The 19,168-nt window shown below is 48.7% G+C and overlaps 1 protein-coding gene across 1 annotated transcript in view; it reads left to right on the plus strand.

Moving 5' to 3' along the window:
• ELMOD3 (ELMO domain containing 3) overlaps window positions 1-13,564 on the plus strand; it is a 47,199-nt gene extending 33,635 nt beyond the window's left edge. The window contains exons 9-13 of the mRNA XM_075342955.1: window positions 6,879-7,001; window positions 7,296-7,426; window positions 7,517-7,593; window positions 9,012-9,139; window positions 11,577-13,564. Coding sequence (XP_075199070.1) covers window positions 6,879-7,001; window positions 7,296-7,426; window positions 7,517-7,593; window positions 9,012-9,139; window positions 11,577-11,794 — 677 coding nt within the window. The 3' untranslated portion in view covers window positions 11,795-13,564. The remainder of the gene's footprint in view (window positions 1-6,878; window positions 7,002-7,295; window positions 7,427-7,516; window positions 7,594-9,011; window positions 9,140-11,576) is intronic.
• Window positions 13,565-19,168: the final 5,604 nt, after the last annotated feature.

A 19,168-nucleotide genomic window follows, 5' to 3' on the forward strand; every position in this document is an offset into this window, starting at 1 on the left:
TCCTCCAGCGGAGGAGTCAGCTTCACAGCAGGAGAAATTCCATTTCAGGTATCCCAAGCGTAAATTGAGTACTTTTCTGGACCACTCTGACTTTAGAGAGGCAGTCCAGAAACACCACGCTTATCCAGATAAGCGTTTCTCCAAACGACTTAAGGATACACGTTATCCCTTTCCCCCTGACGTGGTCAAGGGCTGGACCCAGTGTCCCAAGGTGGATCCTCCAATCTCCAGGCTTGCGGCTAGATCCATAGTTGCAGTGGAAGATGGGGCTGCACTTAAAGATGCCACTGACAGACAGATGGAGCTCTGGTTGAAATCCATCTATGAAGCTATCGGCGCGTCGTTTGCTCCTGCATTCGCAGCCGTATGGGCACTCCAAGCTATTTCAGCTGGTCTTACACAGATTGACACGGTCACACGTACATCTGTTCCGCAGGTGGCGTCCTTAACCTCTCAAATGTCTGCATTTGCATCTTACGCGATTAATGCTGTCCTGGACTCTACGAGCCGTACGGCAGTGGCGTCCGCCAACTCCGTGGTTTTACGCAGAGCCTTGTGGTTAAGGGAATGGAAGGCAGATTCTGCTTCCAAAAAGTGCTTAACCAGTTTGCCATTTTCTGGTGACCGACTGTTTGGTGAGCGATTGGATGAAATCATTAAACAGTCCAAGGGTAAGGATTCATCCTTACCCCAGCCCAAACCAAACAAACCCCAACAGAGGAGGGGACAGTCGGGGTTTCGGTCCTTTCGAGGCTCGGGCAGGTCCCAATTCTCCTCCTCCAAAAGGACTCAAAAGGATCAGAGGAGCTCAGATTCCTGGCGGGCTCAGTCACGCCCAAAAAAGACAGCCGGAAGAACCGCTACCAAGGCGGCTTCCTCATGACTTTCGACCTCCTCTCTCCGCATCCTCGGTCGGTGGCAGGCTCTCCCGCTTTGGCGACATTTGGCTGCCACAGGTCAAGGACCGTTGGGTGAGAGACATTCTGTCTCACGGGTACAGGATAGAGTTCAGTTCTCGTCCTCCAACTCGATTCTTCAGAACTTCTCCACCTCCCGACCGAGCCGATGCTCTTCTGCAAGCGGTGTGCACTCTAAAGGCAGAAGGAGTGGTGATCCCTGTTCCTCTTCAGGAGCAAGGTCACGGTTTTTACTCCAATTTGTTTGTGGTGCCAAAAAAGGACGTGTCTTTCCGTCCCGTTCTGGACCTAAAACTGCTCAACAAGCACGTGAAAACCAGGCGGTTCCGGATGGAATCCCTCCGCTCCGTCATCGCCTCAATGTCTCAAGGAGATTTCCTAGCATCAATAGACATCAAGGATGCTTATCTCCATGTGCCGATTGCTCCAGAGCACCAGCGTTTTCTACACTTCGTTATAGGAGACGAACACCTTCAGTTCGTAGCTCTGCCTTTCGGGCTGGCGACAGCCCCACGGGTCTTCACCAAGGTCATGGCAGCAGTAGTAGCAGTCCTGCACTCTCAGGGTCACTCTGTGATCCCTTACTTGGACGATCTACTTGTCAAGGCATCCTCTCAAGAGGCATGCCAACACAGCCTGAACGTTGCGCTGGAGACTCTCCAGAGTTTCGGGTGGATCATCAACTTTTCAAAGTCAAATCTGACCCCGACCCAATCGCTAACATATCTTGGCATGGAGTTTCATACTCTCTCAGCAATAGTGAAGCTTCCGCTGGACAAACAGCGTTCACTACAGACAGGGGTGCAATCTCTCCTTCAAGGCCAGTCGCACCCCTTGAGGCGCCTCATGCACTTCCTAGGGAAGATGGTAGCAACAATGGAGGCAGTCCCTTTTGCGCAGTTCCATCTGCGTCCACTACAATGGGACATTCTCCGCCAATGGGACGGGAAGTCGACGTCCCTCGACAGGAACGTCCCCCTTTCTCAGGCGACCAAGGAATCTCTTCGGTGGTGGCTTCTTCCCACCTCATTGTCAAAAGGAAAGTCCTTCCTACCCCCATCCTGGGCGGTGGTCACGACAGACGCGAGTCTATCTGGGTGGGGAGCAGTTTTTCTCCACCACAGGGCTCAAGGTACGTGGACTCAGCAAGAGTCCACCCTTCAGATCAATGTTCTGGAAATCAGAGCAGTGTATCTTGCCCTACAAGCCTTCCAGCAGTGGCTGGAAGGCAAGCAGATCCGAATCCAGTCGGACAACTCCACAGCGGTGGCATACATCAACCACCAAGGAGGAACACGCAGTCGGCAAGCCTTCCAGGAAGTCCGGCGGATTCTGACGTGGGTGGAAGACACGGCATCCACCATATCCGCAGTTCACATCCCGGGCGTAGAAAACTGGGAAGCAGACTTCCTCAGTCGCCAGGGTATGGACGCAGGGGAATGGTCTCTTCACCTGGACGTGTTTCAGGAGATCTGTCGCCGCTGGGGGATGCCGGACGTCGACCTAATGGCGTCCCGGCACAACAACAAGGTCCCGGTTTTCATGGCACGGTCTCACGATCACCGAGCTCTGGCGGCGGACGCCTTAGTTCAAGATTGGTCGCAGTTCCGGCTACCTTATGTGTTTCCACCTCTGCCACTGTTGCCCAGAGTGCTACGCAAAATCAGGTCCGACTGCCGCCGCGCCATCCTCGTCGCTCCAGACTGGCCGAGGAGGTCGTGGTACCCGGATCTGTGGCATCTCACGGTAGGCCAACCGTGGGCACTACCAGACCGACCAGACTTGCTGTCTCAAGGGCCGTTTTTCCATCTGAATTCTGCGGCCCTGAGCCTGACTGTGTGGCCATTGAGTCCTGGATCCTAGCGTCTTCAGGATTATCTCAAGAGGTCATTGCCACCATGAGACAGGCTAGGAAACCAACCTCCGCCAAGATCTACCACAGGACGTGGAAGATATTCTTATCTTGGTGCTCTGCTCAGGGAGTTTCTCCCTGGCCATTTGCATTGCCTACTTTTCTTTCCTTCCTGCAATCCGGTTTGGAAAAAGGTTTGTCGCTCGGCTCCCTTAAAGGACAAATCTCAGCGCTATCTGTATTTTTTCAGAAGCGCCTAGCACGACTTCCTCAGGTACGCACGTTCCTGCAAGGGGTTTGTCATATCGTCCCTCCTTACAAGCGGCCGTTAGAGCCCTGGGATCTGAACAGGGTTCTAATTGCTCTCCAGAAGCCGCCTTTCGAGCCTATGAGGGATGTTTCCCTTTCTCGCCTTTCACAGAAAGTGGCCTTTCTAGTAGCGGTCACGTCTCTTCGGAGAGTGTCCGAGCTAGCAGCGCTGTCATGCAAATCTCCCTTCCTGGTGTTTCACCAGGACAAGGTGGTTCTGCGTCCGATTCCGGAGTTTCTCCCTAAGGTGGTATCCCCCTTTCATCTCAATCAGGATATCTCCTTACCTTCTTTGTGTCCTCATCCAGTTCATCAATTTGAAAAGGATTTGCATTTGTTGGATCTGGTGAGAGCACTCAGAATCTACATTTCCCGCACGGCGCCCCTGCGCCGCTCGGATGCACTCTTTGTCCTTGTCGCTGGTCAGCGTAAAGGGTCGCAAGCTTCCAAATCCACCCTGGCTCGGTGGATCAAGGAACCAATTCTTGAAGCCTACCGTTCTGCTGGGCTTCCGGTTCCCTCAGGGCTGAAGGCCCATTCTACCAGAGCCGTGGGTGCGTCCTGGGCATTACGGCACCAGGCTACGGCTCAGCAGGTGTGCCAGGCGGCTACCTGGTCGAGTCTGCACACTTTTACCAAGCATTATCAGGTGCATACCTACGCTTCGGCGGACGCCAGCCTAGGTAGACAAGTCCTTCAGGCGGCGATTGCCACCATGTAGGAAAGGGCCGTTTTACGGCCCTATCACGAGATATTATTTTACCCACCCAGGGACTGCTTTTGGACGTCCCAATTGTCTGGGTCTCCCAATGGAGCGACAAAGAAGAAGGGAATTTTGTTTACTTACCGTAAATTCCTTTTCTTCTAGCTCCAATTGGGAGACCCAGCACCCGCCCTGTTTCCTTCGGGCTTTTTGTTTTTTCGGGTACACATGTTGTTCATGTTGAATGGTTTCAGTTCTCCGATATTCCTTCGGATTGAATTTGTTTTTAAACCAGTTATTGGCTTTCCTCCTTCTTGCTTTGGCACTAAAACTGAGGAGCCCGTGATCCCACGGGGGGTGTATAGGCAGAAGGGGAGGGGCTTTACACTTTTAAGTGTAATACTTTGTGTGGCCTCCGGAGGCAGTAGCTATACACCCAATTGTCTGGGTCTCCCAATTGGAGCTAGAAGAAAAGGAATTTACGGTAAGTAAACAAAATTCCCTTCTTTGTTTACTTACCGTAAATTCTTTTTCTTATAGTTCCGACATGGGAGACCCAGCACCCTCCCTGTTGCCTGTTGGCAGCTTTCTTGTTCCGTGTGTTTTCACCGGCTGTTGTTGTAGACAGAAGTTCCGGTTATTCCGGGTTTTACTCTATCTCTACTTATGGGTGGATGTCCTCCTTCAGCTTTGGCACTAAACTGGTTGGATTTGTCATCCGGGGAGTGTATATGCTCGGAGGGAGGAGCTACACTTTTAGTGTAGTACTTTGTGTGTCCTCCGGAGGCAGAAGCTATACACCCATGGTTTGGGTCTCCCATGTCGGAACTATAAGAAAAAGAATTTACGGTAAGTAAACAAAATTCTCTTTATTCAGGCCAGCGTATAATTGTACTATATGCTGTGCTGTCCAGGTTCATATATAGCACACAGACCGCAAAAACTGACCAGTGTTACTCAAAAGGTTTGTTCAGATGGAATGAGTGTCCATGTAAAAAAAAAAAAAAATTGCGGCACACTCTATATTAGGTGAGACTCACACTCAAGTCTATGGATGTACGCCTGAAAATCGCAGCCCATACATATAATCTGTATTGTATTCAATTTTTCATGGCTGCATTGCCATTATTAAGATAAACTCTATTCCATCGTGTATATTTTAAAATGTGTATAAAAATTGATGCTACAGGGACGGCAAATGGATGTGATATATGGTTATTAGGGATGATCGAGCACTACCATGCTCGGGTGCTCGGTACTCGTAACTAGTGATGAGCGGGCACTACCATGCTCGGGTACTCGTAACTAGTGATGAGTGGGCACTACCATGCTCGGGTGCTCGGTACTCGTAACTAGTGATGAGCGGGCACTACCATGCTCGGGTGCTCGATACTCGTACCTAGTGATGAGCGAGCACTACCATGCTCGGGTGCTCGATACTCGTACCTAGTGATGAGCGGGCATTACCATGCTCGGGTGCTCGATACTCGTACCTAGTGATGAGCGGACACTACCATGCTCGGGTGCTCGGTACTCGTAACTAGTGATGAGCGGGCACTACCATGCTCGAGTGCTCGATACTCGTACCTAGTGATCAGCGAGCACTACCATGCTCAGGTGCTCATTACTCGTAACTAGTGATGAGCGGGCACTACCATGCTCGGGTGCTCGATACTCGTACCTAGTGATGACCGGGCACTACCATGCTCAGGTGCTCATTACTCGTAACTAGTGATGAGTGAGCACTACCATGCTCTGGTGCTCAGTACTTGTAACTAGTGATGAGTGAGCACTACCATGCTCGGGTGCTCGGTACTCGTAACTAGTGATGAGCGGGCACTACCATGCTCGGGTGCTCAGTACTCGTAACTAGTGATGAGTGAGCACTACCATGCTCGGGTGCTCAGTACTCGTAACTAGTGATGAACGGGCACTACCATGCTCGGGTGCTCAGTACTCGTAACTAGTGATGAGTGAGCACTACCATGCTCGGGTGCTCAGTACTTGTAACTAGTGATGAGTGAGCACTACCATGCTCGGGTGCTCTGTACTCGTAACTAGTGATGAGCGGGCACTACCATGCTCTGGTGCTCAGTACTTGTAACTAGTGATGAGCGGACACTATCATGCTCGGGTGCTCAGTACTTGTAACTAGTGATGAGTGAGCACTACCATGCTCTGGTGCTCAGTACTTGTAACTAGTGATGAGTGAGCACTACCATGCTCGGGTGCTCGGTACTCGTAACTAGTGATGAGCGGGCACTACCATGCTCGGGTGCTCAGTACTCGTAACTAGTGATGAGTGAGCACTACCATGCTCGGGTGCTCAGTACTTGTAACTAGTGATGAGCGGGCACTACCTTGCTCGAGTGCTCGATACTCGTACCTAGTGATCAGCGAGCACTACCATGCTCAGGTGCTCATTACTCGTAACTAGTGATGAGTGAGCACTACCATGCTCTGGTGCTCAGTACTTGTAACTAGTGATGAGCGGGCACTACCATGCTCGGGTGCTCTGTACTCGTAACTAGTGATGAGTGAGCACTACCATGCTCTGGTGCTCAGTACTTGTAACTAGTGATGAGCGGGCTTTACCATGCTCGGGTGCTCGATACTCGTAACTAGTGATGAGTGAGCACTACCATGCTCTGGTGCTCAGTACTTGTAACTAGTGATGAGCAAGCACTACAATGCTCGGGTGCTCAGTACTTGTAACTAGTGATGAGTGAGCACTACCATGCTCGGGTGCTCTGTACTCGTAACTAGTGATGAGCGGGCACTACCATGCTCGAGTGCTCGATACTCGTACCTAGTGATAAGCGGGCACTACCATGCTCGGGTGCTCGGTACTCGTAACTAGTGATGAGCGGGCACTACCATGCTCAGGTGCTCATTACTAGTGATGAGTGAGCACTACCATGCTCGGGTGCTCAGTACTAGTAACTAGTGATGAGCGAGCACTACCATGCTTGGGTGCTCTGTACTCCTAACTAGTGATGAGTGAGCACTACCATGCATATTTTATTTTTATTTTTCTGCTTGTATGGCAAAAAGTAAAATCAGTTGACTGTATACATTGTTTATTATGTGTACGTAGGTCCACTGGATAATGGTCAGCAGGTTCATGTCCGAGTGCTGCAGACTATATACAAGAAGCTGACTGGTGCCAGGTTTGACTGCCCCCTGTACGGATCACACTGGGAGCAACTGGGATTCCAAGGTGAGCTGATGGTGGGGGTGGGTGCAGGGGGAATCGATGGTAGTAGTGATGTTCTGATGACCCTGAGAATCGAGGACGGCCTTTTTTTAGAGGGGAGGGGAGGGGGAGGGATCCCAAGTCAATGAACAGTATAAAAGAGGATGTCTGAGTCAATTGGCTGCATTCCTAAAGATGGCAGTGTGGAAATGTATAACTGCATATCAGACAACAAACCGGATATTGTATAATGTCGGACTTCTGAAGTTTGCATCTCTCACTGTCTGTTAATGAGATGCCCATTCTCTTGCCCTGTAGGTCTTGATCCTGGCACAGACTTGCGAGCCGCCGGCCTCCTTGGTCTTATGCACCTTTTGCACATGGTGATGGAGCCCAAAATTCTTCCTTTGGCTCATGACATTTTCCGGCTGTCGCAGCACCACAGACAGGTCTCTATCACTTATATACATAGTCGTCACAGCTACAACCCTCACTTGTATACATTCACGCTGAATATAATCCTGTGTCTTCTCTTCCAGAATTTCCCGTTCTGTCTCATGTCTCTTAACATCACGAGAATCTGTATACAGATTCTGAGGGAGGAGCGGGTGAGCCGGTGAGTGATGCCGCTGTAGCAGAGCTGAGGTTTCATGTTAGAACTTATGGCTATAGTTGTATTATCTATGGTTTTACATAGGACTGCATGTCACCATGTTGTGTTTTCTTAGCTCAAAGGAAGATGAATTGAAATTGACCTCTCTTACCTGTTGTCTATGATTTCTTGCACTTCCATTATAATCCATGGAGAGTAAGATGGTCTCTGGTTATAGATGTCAGTGATGCTGATTGGTGATGTCATGAAGAGCATTAGTGATGTCACCGTTAGTCCATTGTAAGCTGTCTGCTGGTTAAAGGATTTCTGTGTCCCCATGACATTTATTACCTAGACAATAGGACCTCCAAATAACATTATAATAAAAGGTGGAGATTCACTTTAAAACTAAACAGACTGTTCAAACCAAGTACAAACATTCACACCTGAGACCTTGTAACACTAATGAGTCATATGACAACGGGGGGGAAAATGACTAATTGGGCACAATTTGGCAATTTTCACTTAGGGGTGTACTCACTTTTGTTGTCAGCGCTTTTGACATTAATGGCTGGGGGACCAAATATACACTGTTATACAAGCTGTACACTGATGTCATGGGGTATGTAATGAAGGAAAAGGGGCCCCCGTGCTGTCCCTTATCTCGGAGGTAGGCTTGATGGTAGCCAGGTCTGAGCCCCCTGTGTGACCCTAACTCCTGTCTGAGCCCTGATCTTACTCCCCCTCTCCCCCACCCTTGGGGCAGGCCAGAAACACAATAACAAAACCCCACAGAAACAACACAGACAAGGGAGAAGGAAAACTTGTACACACCACACTCAAACACAAAGGAGAGACAATATGTGTACAGGGGAATAAAGAAAAGGGAAGGCAGTAAATGCACAACAGGGGTATGTCCACACCACTCAAAATAGCAACAAAAATCACCATAAACTGGATCGCTGAAGCTATTATCGGCGTATACTGGAAGAAACCCATACCTTAAATAGGAAGGAGGCAGTTGCACGTGGCAATTAGCAACCCGAGCTCCTAGTTCCTGCTCACCAGTCTGCAGGAATTAACTCCTGCAGGGCTGAAGACCAGTGAACCTGAATCAGCCAACGCCCAGCTCTGGCTGAACAATTCTGAAGCCTCAAGTCGCTTGTCAGATTCTGTGATTCTGTAGTGTGAACAGAGTCTGACGCCGCCGTGCCACCAAGTGCATAGCAGAGCCGAGCATCGCATGACAACCGACTACATAATATTGTATCAAAATGTCAGATCTTCAGTGTTGTTCCATGTAAATATATGATATAATGTTTACAAAAATGTGAGGAGTGCACTCACTTTTGTGATATACTCTGTGTATGTATGTATGTATGTATGTATATATCTATCTAGGACTCATTTCCGCATACTTGTATATTCTCCTCTCCATACAGGGAGTGTAACCGCAGACAGCAGGTGTTTGCGGTCCTCAATGACCTCTATGTGGCCATTTACTACCATTTGTACCATGTGTGGAAGACCCAGAACAAAACCATCAGCGATTCTGGCTTTATACTAAAAGGTGAGACTAGGACGTCACATTTAACCTTCCTGTCTCATTTATCCATCACTGTGTATATAGACATGTCAAGACGTCTTGGAATTTCTCATCTTTGTATTTCAATCTCCAGTCATATAAATCCATCTTTCTCCTTGTAAATCTATATGTGCCAGGGGGCATAAAGGCTCCATAATTAATCCCAGTTACAGTTTATAATGCTGAACAGCCCTGGCTGTCCCGGGAACACGGCTGCACTGCACGTGCCCCCGGCCCGCATGCTGCTTCAATTATAATGCCACTAACAGTTGGAGGCTGTATGCTACTTTTATGACTGACTTCACTAAAGAAAAATATATGTATATTCATCCTCCACCCAAAAATCAGCCTTACTCTTCTCTATGGGCGGCTGTTAAGTATTTCTAGTGAATTTCTTTAAAGGGGTTCTCCAAGAATGTGGTATCATGGCCCCCTTCACATAATTCATATGGTAGCCTGTCCTAGGCATGTGTCTATAAGGGCTACAGTCTGAAGAAACACCACTCCCGAGACCTGCGACCAATCTTACAGAAATTGTATCGTAAGGACACCTACCGGAGCTGCTGGAGACTGGCTGTGACAGGAGAAGAAATAAATCTTCTCTTTGGCTGACTGAGCTTAAAGGATTCTCTAGCCTCTAGCATTCACAGTCAGCCGAAGAGAAGATTTATTTCTTCTCCTGTCACAGCCCATCTCCAGCAGCTCAGGTACATGTGCATAATATACAGCTCCTATGACAGTTTAGATACAGGTCTCGGGAGCTGTAGTCTGTCTTGACACCTGTCTTAGATTGACTGCCGTTTGAATTGCATAATGGGGCCATTGTTATCATATTCTTGGAAAACCCCTTTAAGAGTTTTGGAATAATATAATATCTATATAGTAAATATGTATCAGTAACCCAACAGATCAAGAGGCCTAATCTAGATTGTTATATAATGGTACTGTCACTATAAACCAGCATGCCGGAGGGGTTTCGCATGACATTGGCTACCTGAACAAAAAGTCTGTGTGCAGACATGGTGGGCATGATCGGCAACTCTGCACCATTTATCTCAAAAGTAATGAATTTTATTTTGGGGAGAGGGAAGACCCTAATACTAATCTCTGATGTTATATTATATATGTATATACACACACACACACACACACACACACACACACACACACACACACACACACACACGACTCAGCCTGAAAGTAACCCTCATAGGTGCCCATTAACTCTCCAAGTCCCCCCCTTATATATGATGGCGTGCGTGCTTGTGTATGCATTTGAGAGGTCCTTGTTTCTCTGGCAGTACAAAAGATTTGGTGTTGTATGTCCAAATTCACAAACCTAAACCCTCACCAACCCCAAAATTCCCCAGACATTATTGGCAACGGAGATTTGGGAAACATATACACATTATGTGGTTGTCCAATTTGACCAAAAACAACAGGTTTTGGCAGATTTGATCTATTGTTTGTTTTTTGTATTGTATTTTCTACATCTATTGTTGGCCTCACGATTGTATATGTTTATTTTTGTTTCTCTTATGACTTTTTTTGTTTTCTTTGTGCACAATGTTGTGTAATATTTCTATTACAGTAGCATGGTCAGAACATGCACATCTCGGGCTATGTGCACACGGTGCGTTTGTGATGCGTTTTTTTTGAGAAATCAGCACCAAACCTGCATGAGAATTTTGAAGCCAGCAAAGTCTAAGATTTCTGAAGTTGCTTTTCTTTTCCTTGCAGCTTTGGTGCAGAAAATATCTGCAGTATGTCATTTGTTGGGGCTTTTTTTCCTGTTTTTGTTTTTGTTTTTTCTGGTTAGCCTTTCCAGGCATTGACATCATAAAAAAGGAATGGAAAAACCACCAAAAACGCATGCGTTTTTTTTGTCAGAGGGTGCAGGTTTCATGCAGAAAATGTATGCAGCGTGTGCACATACCCTTACAGGGAATCTGTCAGTAGGTTTTTGCTACCCCATCCTAGAGGACCCTGATTCCAGTGATGCGTCATTGAATGGCTGCTTGCTGCAGTTTTGATAAAACCACCATTTTAATAGCACTAGAGGACTAGTAAACTTGCTGCCAAGTAGTCCTCCATATTCATGAGCACTGTATAACCCCGCCCCCACCACTGATTGGCAGCTTTTTGCTCATGCACAGTGTATGCAAAGCTGCCAATCAGTGGTGTGGGCGGGGTTATACAGGGCTACGCATTGAGAGAAGTGGTAGATTTGCAGCAGATAAAAGAGGGATTTTATCAAAATCACAGCAAGCAGCCCAATAAGTGATACATCACTGGAATCTGAGTCTCTGCCCCTACATTCTGCCCCTAGTGGAATAGAAAAAATTTAGTGACAGATTCCCTTTAACAGAAGTGGATGTGACGTTACCACTTCACTACTACTGACTGTTCTTTTCTTAAATAGAGATTGACGCTCTTGCCAAGAAGAAGTCCAAGGACCTTTTCCGCCAGTTAGATGCCCATCTTAAAGAACGTCCTTTACCCAAGGATCTTCCCCTTGAAATCTGGACACACCACCCTGCTGATCAACGGATGGAGAATCATGAGGGGAGCCACGCACCGACAGGAATCTGTTTCACCGGGGTGTGTGAGCAGCAGGTGCAGGAGGATAGGCTTATATGAGACTGGGATATGCTGTGGGCACAGCTCTGATACTTGCGGGCATTAAATTTAGCTGTTGGGTTCATTCGCTCAGCAATTTTATCATTATCCATGTCTGCATTAAACAAACAAAACTGCAGAATGTAGACTGCTGTAATGGATGATGTTTGGTTATTGCTTATGTAGGGAGTAGTGTATAGACCACATGAAAACCCGAAGCTGCGCACCCAGTACAATGTCAGGAATGTAAGATGCTCAGGGCTCCTCATCTAGGCTGATCATCATGGCACATACACATCAGTCCAAGTGATGGCCAAATGATCAGCTCTGGACCTCAAATAGTTAGTGATTCCGACACCAGTTGTAGAATTTTCCACCACTTATCTGTTAATGTCTGAGCCATGAATATTCCAGGGGACTTCCATGCACATCTGGCTTACATCTCGCTGCCACCGACCACACATCTGTCAGGATGGTTATCCTTGATGAGTCCCTAGTGACCGTTTCCAAAATGATGCCTCCTTCTCCTCGATGTGAATATTTGGTAACCAATTCAGTCTACACAGCCAAAGCTTGTTTGTGTTTTATTACTCTGATTAGGCTTAAATTTCGGTATAGTACTATATTATCACACAGTAGAGCCCCTTTTTTTATACAACGCTCCAAATTCTGTGCATAAGCCTACATTTAAAATGTAGCATTGTGTGTGCCTGCAGCCACCACTAGGGGGCGTTTACTGCAGACAAGTTGTACATTGAGCCTGCTGATAACACTGTATGTAGTGCGCTCCCATGCGCCCCCTTGTGTTTTCTTATAAATTTATATGTATGCCAGGGATTGACACTCCATATTAGAAAAACGGAACTCCAACCATTATAAAGATATATTAAGATAATAATTGGCACAGAATTTTAATCATACAAATGACATGATGATTGCAAGAGGTAGACATATACTTTGAGGTGTAATTTAAAGGGCATTTGTCACCCGATTTCTGCCACCTAATCTGAGAGTGGCATCATGTAGAGACAGAGACCCTGATTCCAGTGATGTGTCCCTCACTGGGCTACGTGCTACAGTAATATCACTATTACAAGAACCGAGCAGGTCAGATGCCCTGAAAGTGCTCAGCTCAAGCAACGAGTGGAATGATTGGGCTGTTCGACCCTCCTTCCACATACAGCCGACCATAAAAAGCATTATTTTTGGGTGGAGGGTTTTGGGGTTTTTTTTAGACACCGTACATCCAAAAATGTTGCTTTAAGCCAGGGGTGGGGAACCTCCGGCCCGCGGGCCGTATACGGCCCGTGACGACATTTTATGCGGCCCCTGGGCACATTCCCGGGGACCATTGTGCTTTGGTGGCAGCCGCACTTTTCCCGGCTGCCGGCCCTTTAAATCCCACTGCCTGATGCCCTGTGGGTAGATGCTAGAATGTATGGGCTCTCTCCAGATCCTGACTTCCAGGACCTGACTGCAGCCCATACATTTTAGGCTTATCCCCGGCCTGTGTGCTCTGGTGGGCGGGTAAGCAGCACGCTGCGATAAAGTCACACAGAAGAGCTGCAGCAGGTTTACCAGCCTCCCGAAACTGTGCTGTGTGTGTGTGACTCTCCCTCCCCCTCACTGCGAGTACTCAACCCATCGCTGCCCCCCCCCGCTCAGTGGTGTGTACCCCCTCGTACTGTGTGTACCCCCCAATGCTGTGTGTACCCCCTCGTGCTGTATGTACCCCCCAATGCTGTATGTACCCCCTAGTGCAGTGTGTACCCCCTAGTGCAGTGTGTACCCCCTAGTACAGTGAGTACCCCCTAGTACAGTGAGTACCCCCTAGTACAGTGAGTACCCCCTAATGCTGTGTGTACCCCTTAATGCTGTGTGTACCCCTTAATGCTGTGTGTACCCCCTCGTGCTGTGTACCCCCTCGTGCTGTGTGTACCCCCTCGTGCTGTGTATACCCCCTCGTGCTGTGTATACCCCCTCGTGCTGTGTATACCCCCTCGTGCTGTGTACCTCCTAGTACAGTGTGTATCCCCCAGTGCTGTATGTACCCCCTAGTGCTGTGTGTACCCCCTCGTGCTGTATGTACCCCCCAATGCTGTGTGTACCCCCTAGTGCAGTGTGTACCCCCTAGTGCAGTGTGTACCCCCTAGTGCAGTGTGTACCCCCTAGTGCAGTGTGTACCCCCTAGTACAGTGAGTATTCCCTAATGCTGTGTGTACCCCCTAATGCTGTGTGTACCCCCTAATGCTGTGTGTACCCCTTAATGCCGTGTGTACTCCCTTGTGCTGTGTACTCCCTTGTGCTGTGTACCCCTTAATGCTGTGTGTACCCCCTCGTGCTGTGTACCCCCTCGTGCTGTGTACCCCCTCGTGCTGTGTACCCCCTCGTGCTGTGTACCCCCTCGTGCTGTGTGTACCCCCTCGTGCTGTGTGTACCCCCTCGTGCTGTGTGTACCCCCTCGTGCTGTGTGTACCCCCTCGTGCTGTGTGTACCCCCTCGTGCTGTGTGTACCCCCTCGTGCTGTGTGTACCCCCTCGTGCTGTGTACCTCCTAGTACATTGTGTACCCCCAGGTGCTGTGTGTACCCCCTAGTGCTGTGTGTACCCCCTAATGCTGTGTACACCACAGTGCTGTGTACCCCCTCAGCGCGGTGTAACCCCTCACTGCTGTCCGTGCCCCCCCTAGTGCTGTCTGTACCCCCTGGGTGATGTCTATGCCCCCCCACCAGTGCTGTCCACACCACCTAATGCTGTCCATGCTGCCACCAGTGCTGTCCATGCCACGGTGAGTGCTGTCTGTGCCCCCCTTATGCTGTCCATGCTCCCCAGTGCTGTGTGCCACCCCTCAGTGCTCTTAACTCGCTACTGCTGTCTGTACCCTCCCACTGCTTTCTATGCTCCCCAGTCCGTGCTCTCCTGTTGATGTCTATGTTCCCCCAGACCTGTCTGTCTCCCTCGTGCTGCCACCCAGTGCAGTCCGTGCTGCCACCCAGTGCAGTCCGTGCTGCCACCCAGTGCAGTGCGTGCTGCCACCCAGTGCTGTGCGTGTCCCCAGTAATGCCTGTGCCACCGCCAGGGCTGTCCATGCCCCCTACTGATGTATATGCCCCAGCCCCTCCTGTGATGTATATGCCCCAGCCCCTCCTGTGATGTATATGCCCCATCCCCTCCTGTGATGTATATGCCCCAGCCCCTCCTGTGATGTCTACTCCCAGTGTCTCCTGTAATTTATGCGCCCCGGCCCCTCCTGTGATGTGTATGCCCCCAGCATCTCCAGACAGAGACAAACCTGGAAAAGCAGCTGTGAGAAACAAGATGATCAATATCACCGAACATCACAATCGTACCAAAGAGAAGCAGCTCCGGCCACCACAATAGGGGTGAGTTAATTAATCGTTTGACCAAATATAGCAGGGTTATTTTTCAGGTTGATAATGTTGTGCGGCCCCCAAAGGTTAGTAGGAAATTCCAAATGGCCCCCGGCAGTAAAAAGGTTCCCCACCCCTGCTTTAACCCCTAGTGAGAGACATTCAGAGACTGCATTCAGTGAAGCGAGTCTCTTCGTTGTGATCGATATTTCACAGACAAAACATCTGAGCAAAGTACCCGAGCACCCCAATGCTTGATCGAGTACCGGGCACGCTTTATCAGAATGAGATTATCCCCGGAGGACTAGTAAATCTATTGCCATGTAGTCATGAGCTCTGTATAACCCCACCCCCACCACTGATTGGCAGCTTTCTGGCTATGCACAGTGTACACTGAAAGCTGTCAATCAGTGGTGTAGGCAAGATTATACAGAGCTCAGCATTCAGAGAAGTGGTAGATCTGCAGCAGATAAAACGGTCAAAACTTCAGCAAGCAGCTTAGTAAGTGACACATCTGTGGAATCAGGGTCTCCGCTTCTACATTATGCTGCTCTCAGACTCTCATCACATCACCCGGTACGGCTGCACACTCTCCTGATAGGAGCAGGTCGGCTGCATGTATTTCTATGCAGCTGAGACGCTCCTGTCAGGAGAGTGTGCGGCCATGTCGGGTGATGCGATGCGAGCTTCGTGCGAGTGTGACTTTGGCCTAAGGGAGTATCTGGGCAATAGTGCTGATGGCATATTGCTAGAATATGGCAGAAATATCCGATTACTGGGAAATATAATGATGGCTAATTTGTCACCCAGCTTTTACGAGACAGAGCAGGGCCTATAGCTAATGTACACACATGGCGGATTCCTGGGCCCCGTGGCACTCGGCACTTGCCCAGTTTCACCGGGTGCTGGCCCCGCCTGTCCTTGTTTATCAGTTTCTGACAAATCTGGGTTTAAACAAAAAATGGCCATTATTAAAATAATGGTGGACATGTAGAAAACTGTCTTGGTTACCAATAGCAACCAATCAGAGCTCAGCTCTCATTTTTCAGGTGCAGGATACAAAATGACTGCTGCCTTGTGATTGGTTGCTAATATCCGTTTTTGTTTTATCCCCTCATGATTCTTAGTAATATTTGTCTCTGGGGAAGATGAATGACCCCTAATATGACAGCAATCTTGGGTTGATCTCCAATCTTTTTATATCCCTCAAAAGAAGGGGAGTTAGTAATGTCCGGCAGCCACCATCCTCCCTGAATTTTGCACGTGCCCATTTATCGTCCATAGTCGCCCACCAGCCTTTCCATGGGTCCCTGGTGGTCTGACTTTGGCGCTGAAGGGACATACGTTCACTTCTTAGCCACACGTGTGGCAGAATTTGCCTGTACAGGCAGCTTAGCACTTTTTCCGGCATCAGCAGCCATTTTGTTGTAGTCCACATAAATGGCCTGTTTCTATGGTAATGTAGTAAATAAATAGAGTGTGGGTAGACGGGGGGGTTGGATAGATTTTTATTTTGTAATAATTATTTATTTTTATAAAATGGGGAAGGATTGGGGGGAGCGAAGCGACTTTATGTGCATTAGTGGCCAGAGAATTGTTACTTTATTTTCCCCCTTGCATTCCCTTATTATCACCTATGTATTCACCAACCTTAAAGGGGTTGTCCATCTTTGTGGACAATTTTTTATTTTTTTTTTATTTTTGTTAAATTAATATAATTTAGGCTAAAAATAAAGTTTGTAGTTGAGTTTTATATATTTTTTTTTGCCTTCTATGGCCTTTATCTATTCCTGCCTGTGGAATGGGTTCATCAGTAAGCTCAATCTAACAGTCCAATGGTACAGTTTCTAAGAGCCTAAGTACACGGTGCGTTTTTTGAGAAATTGCACGAAAATCTGCATGCCTATCCTGAAGCCAGCAAATTCTATGAGATTTCTGGTGTTGTGCGCACTTTGCTTTTTTTTTTTTTTTTTCTTGCAGCAGATTTGGTGCAGAAAAAAATCTGCGTCATGTCAATTGTTGGGGTGGTTTTTTTTTTGTGGGTTTTTTTTGTTTTCTTTTCTTAGGCAGCCATTGATTTCAGTAAAGAAAACTCACCAAAACCACATGCGTTTTTTAAGTGGGTTTTTTTGGTGCATTTTCTGCATCAAACCTGCAGCATCTGCACATACTCGATCTCCTTTGAGCTGATTTATGACCACAGACCACAAAGTTGAATGTGCAGGAAAACAAAGGGCCTGTAAAAGCCAAACTGTGCAAAATTTGTGAAGAAACCATATTGTAAAAATGTTTTTTTTTTTTTTTACTTCAGTACATGCACTTTAGCCAAAAATTTAAAATAAAAAAAAATCTCGGTAGAGGTGGACAACCCCTCTAATAATGGAGATTCTCACCGAATAACTTGATGTTTGTTTCCTCCATTTTTGTGATGAGTGACTACCTTGCTATATTGCTATATCCTTTTTTTCTTTGTCGCTCCATTGGGAGACATATCCTTTTTTTTCTTTGTCGCTCCATTGGGAGACCCAGACAATTGGGGTGTATAGCTTCTGCCTCCGGAGGCCACACAAAGTATTACACTGAAAAGTGTAACCCCTCCCCTCTGCCTATACACCCTGCATCACGGGCTCCTCAGTTTTATGCTTTGTGTGGAAGGAGGCACACATCCACTCATTCTTTCCCATTTTAGTCAGCAGCAGCTGCTGATTTTATCGGTTGGAAGAAAAGAGGGCCCCCACAGGGCCCCCGGCATGCTCCCTTCTCACCCCACTACGTCGGCGGTGCTGTTAAGGTTGAGGTACCCATTGCGGGTACAGAGGCTGGAGCCACATGCCGTTTTCCTTCACCATCCCTTAGAGGCTCTGGGAGAAGTGGGATCCTGACCGGTCATCCATTCACTGGGACCGGACTCCCTCCGCAGCCCCTGTGGGAATCTGCCGGACAGGAGTCTATGTATCCTCAGGGACAGGGCCCTGCATCTAAAGGTACTCTGTGTCCCCATGGGGACTGTGCATGGAGCGCTTGTTTCACAGATGCTGCAGCAGCTGCTGGTTTGTGAAGACCGGGACTTCCGCGCCGACCGAGCCTGTTTGTCGGCCGCGGTATTAAATTTAGTCCCCGGCTTCATTGCGGCCTAGTACCATAACTCCCGCCCCCGGGCCTGCCAGTCAGGGGTAAGGGCGGGACGGTCGACCTGACGTCGGCAGTGAGGGCTGGAGCATACTTTAGGTTTCCTCCCCCCCCCTCACTGATCACTGTGGGGCCCCAGATTCCCGCACTTTACTAGTCGCCGCCCACGGCTCCCTCCTCCCCTGAGAGCTCCGGCAGCCATTTTTACACACATTCTGCCGGTGGAGGATTTCAGGAACGAGCTCTGCAGCTCTGGGAGACCTAAGGCAGGGAATCTGGTGGACACACACTCCGCTTCGGGCGGTCGGTAAGCCACACCGGTCACCCGGTGCTGGTCCCCCCTAGGGTGCCGGAGTATATATATATATATATATGTATATATTTTCTCTGTTCGGCCGGGTTGTTTACTTTTGGCTATATACCCTCAGTGATCACTCTCCTAGGAGACAACAGCATGTCGTCCACAAGGAGCAAGGGCGCTAAGGCAAAGGGTTTTTTTGCAACCTGTACCTCTTGTGGGGCTATGTTACCTGCGGGTTCCACCTACCCTCACTGTGAGCAATGCTCGACCCCTGTTGCACTTGCTCAGCCGGAGCCTCGGTCACTAGTGGGCCCCTCGGATCAGGCAGACCCTCCTGCTTCCACTGTCCAGGCGGCAGGGACAGAGTTTGCAGTTTTTGCTGAGAAACTCTGAGTCGCTTTCACAATCCATGGCTCAGTCTATGGACAAATGGTCTGCCAAGCTACTAGAAGCCTTGCAGTCCAGACCGGTCCTTACACAGGCCCCGGGCACTGTTGGATCATCGCCTCCAGGCCCCTCTCGGTCTGCGCCGCAGCGTGCTCCTGGGGTGGCCCCTAGGTCTCACGTGGAGGTCTCCTGCACGGACCACAGTCCC

This window comes from Anomaloglossus baeobatrachus, chromosome 4 (genome assembly GCF_048569485.1).
Source record: "Anomaloglossus baeobatrachus isolate aAnoBae1 chromosome 4, aAnoBae1.hap1, whole genome shotgun sequence".
In the NCBI taxonomy this organism is placed as follows: Eukaryota; Metazoa; Chordata; class Amphibia; order Anura; family Aromobatidae; genus Anomaloglossus; species Anomaloglossus baeobatrachus.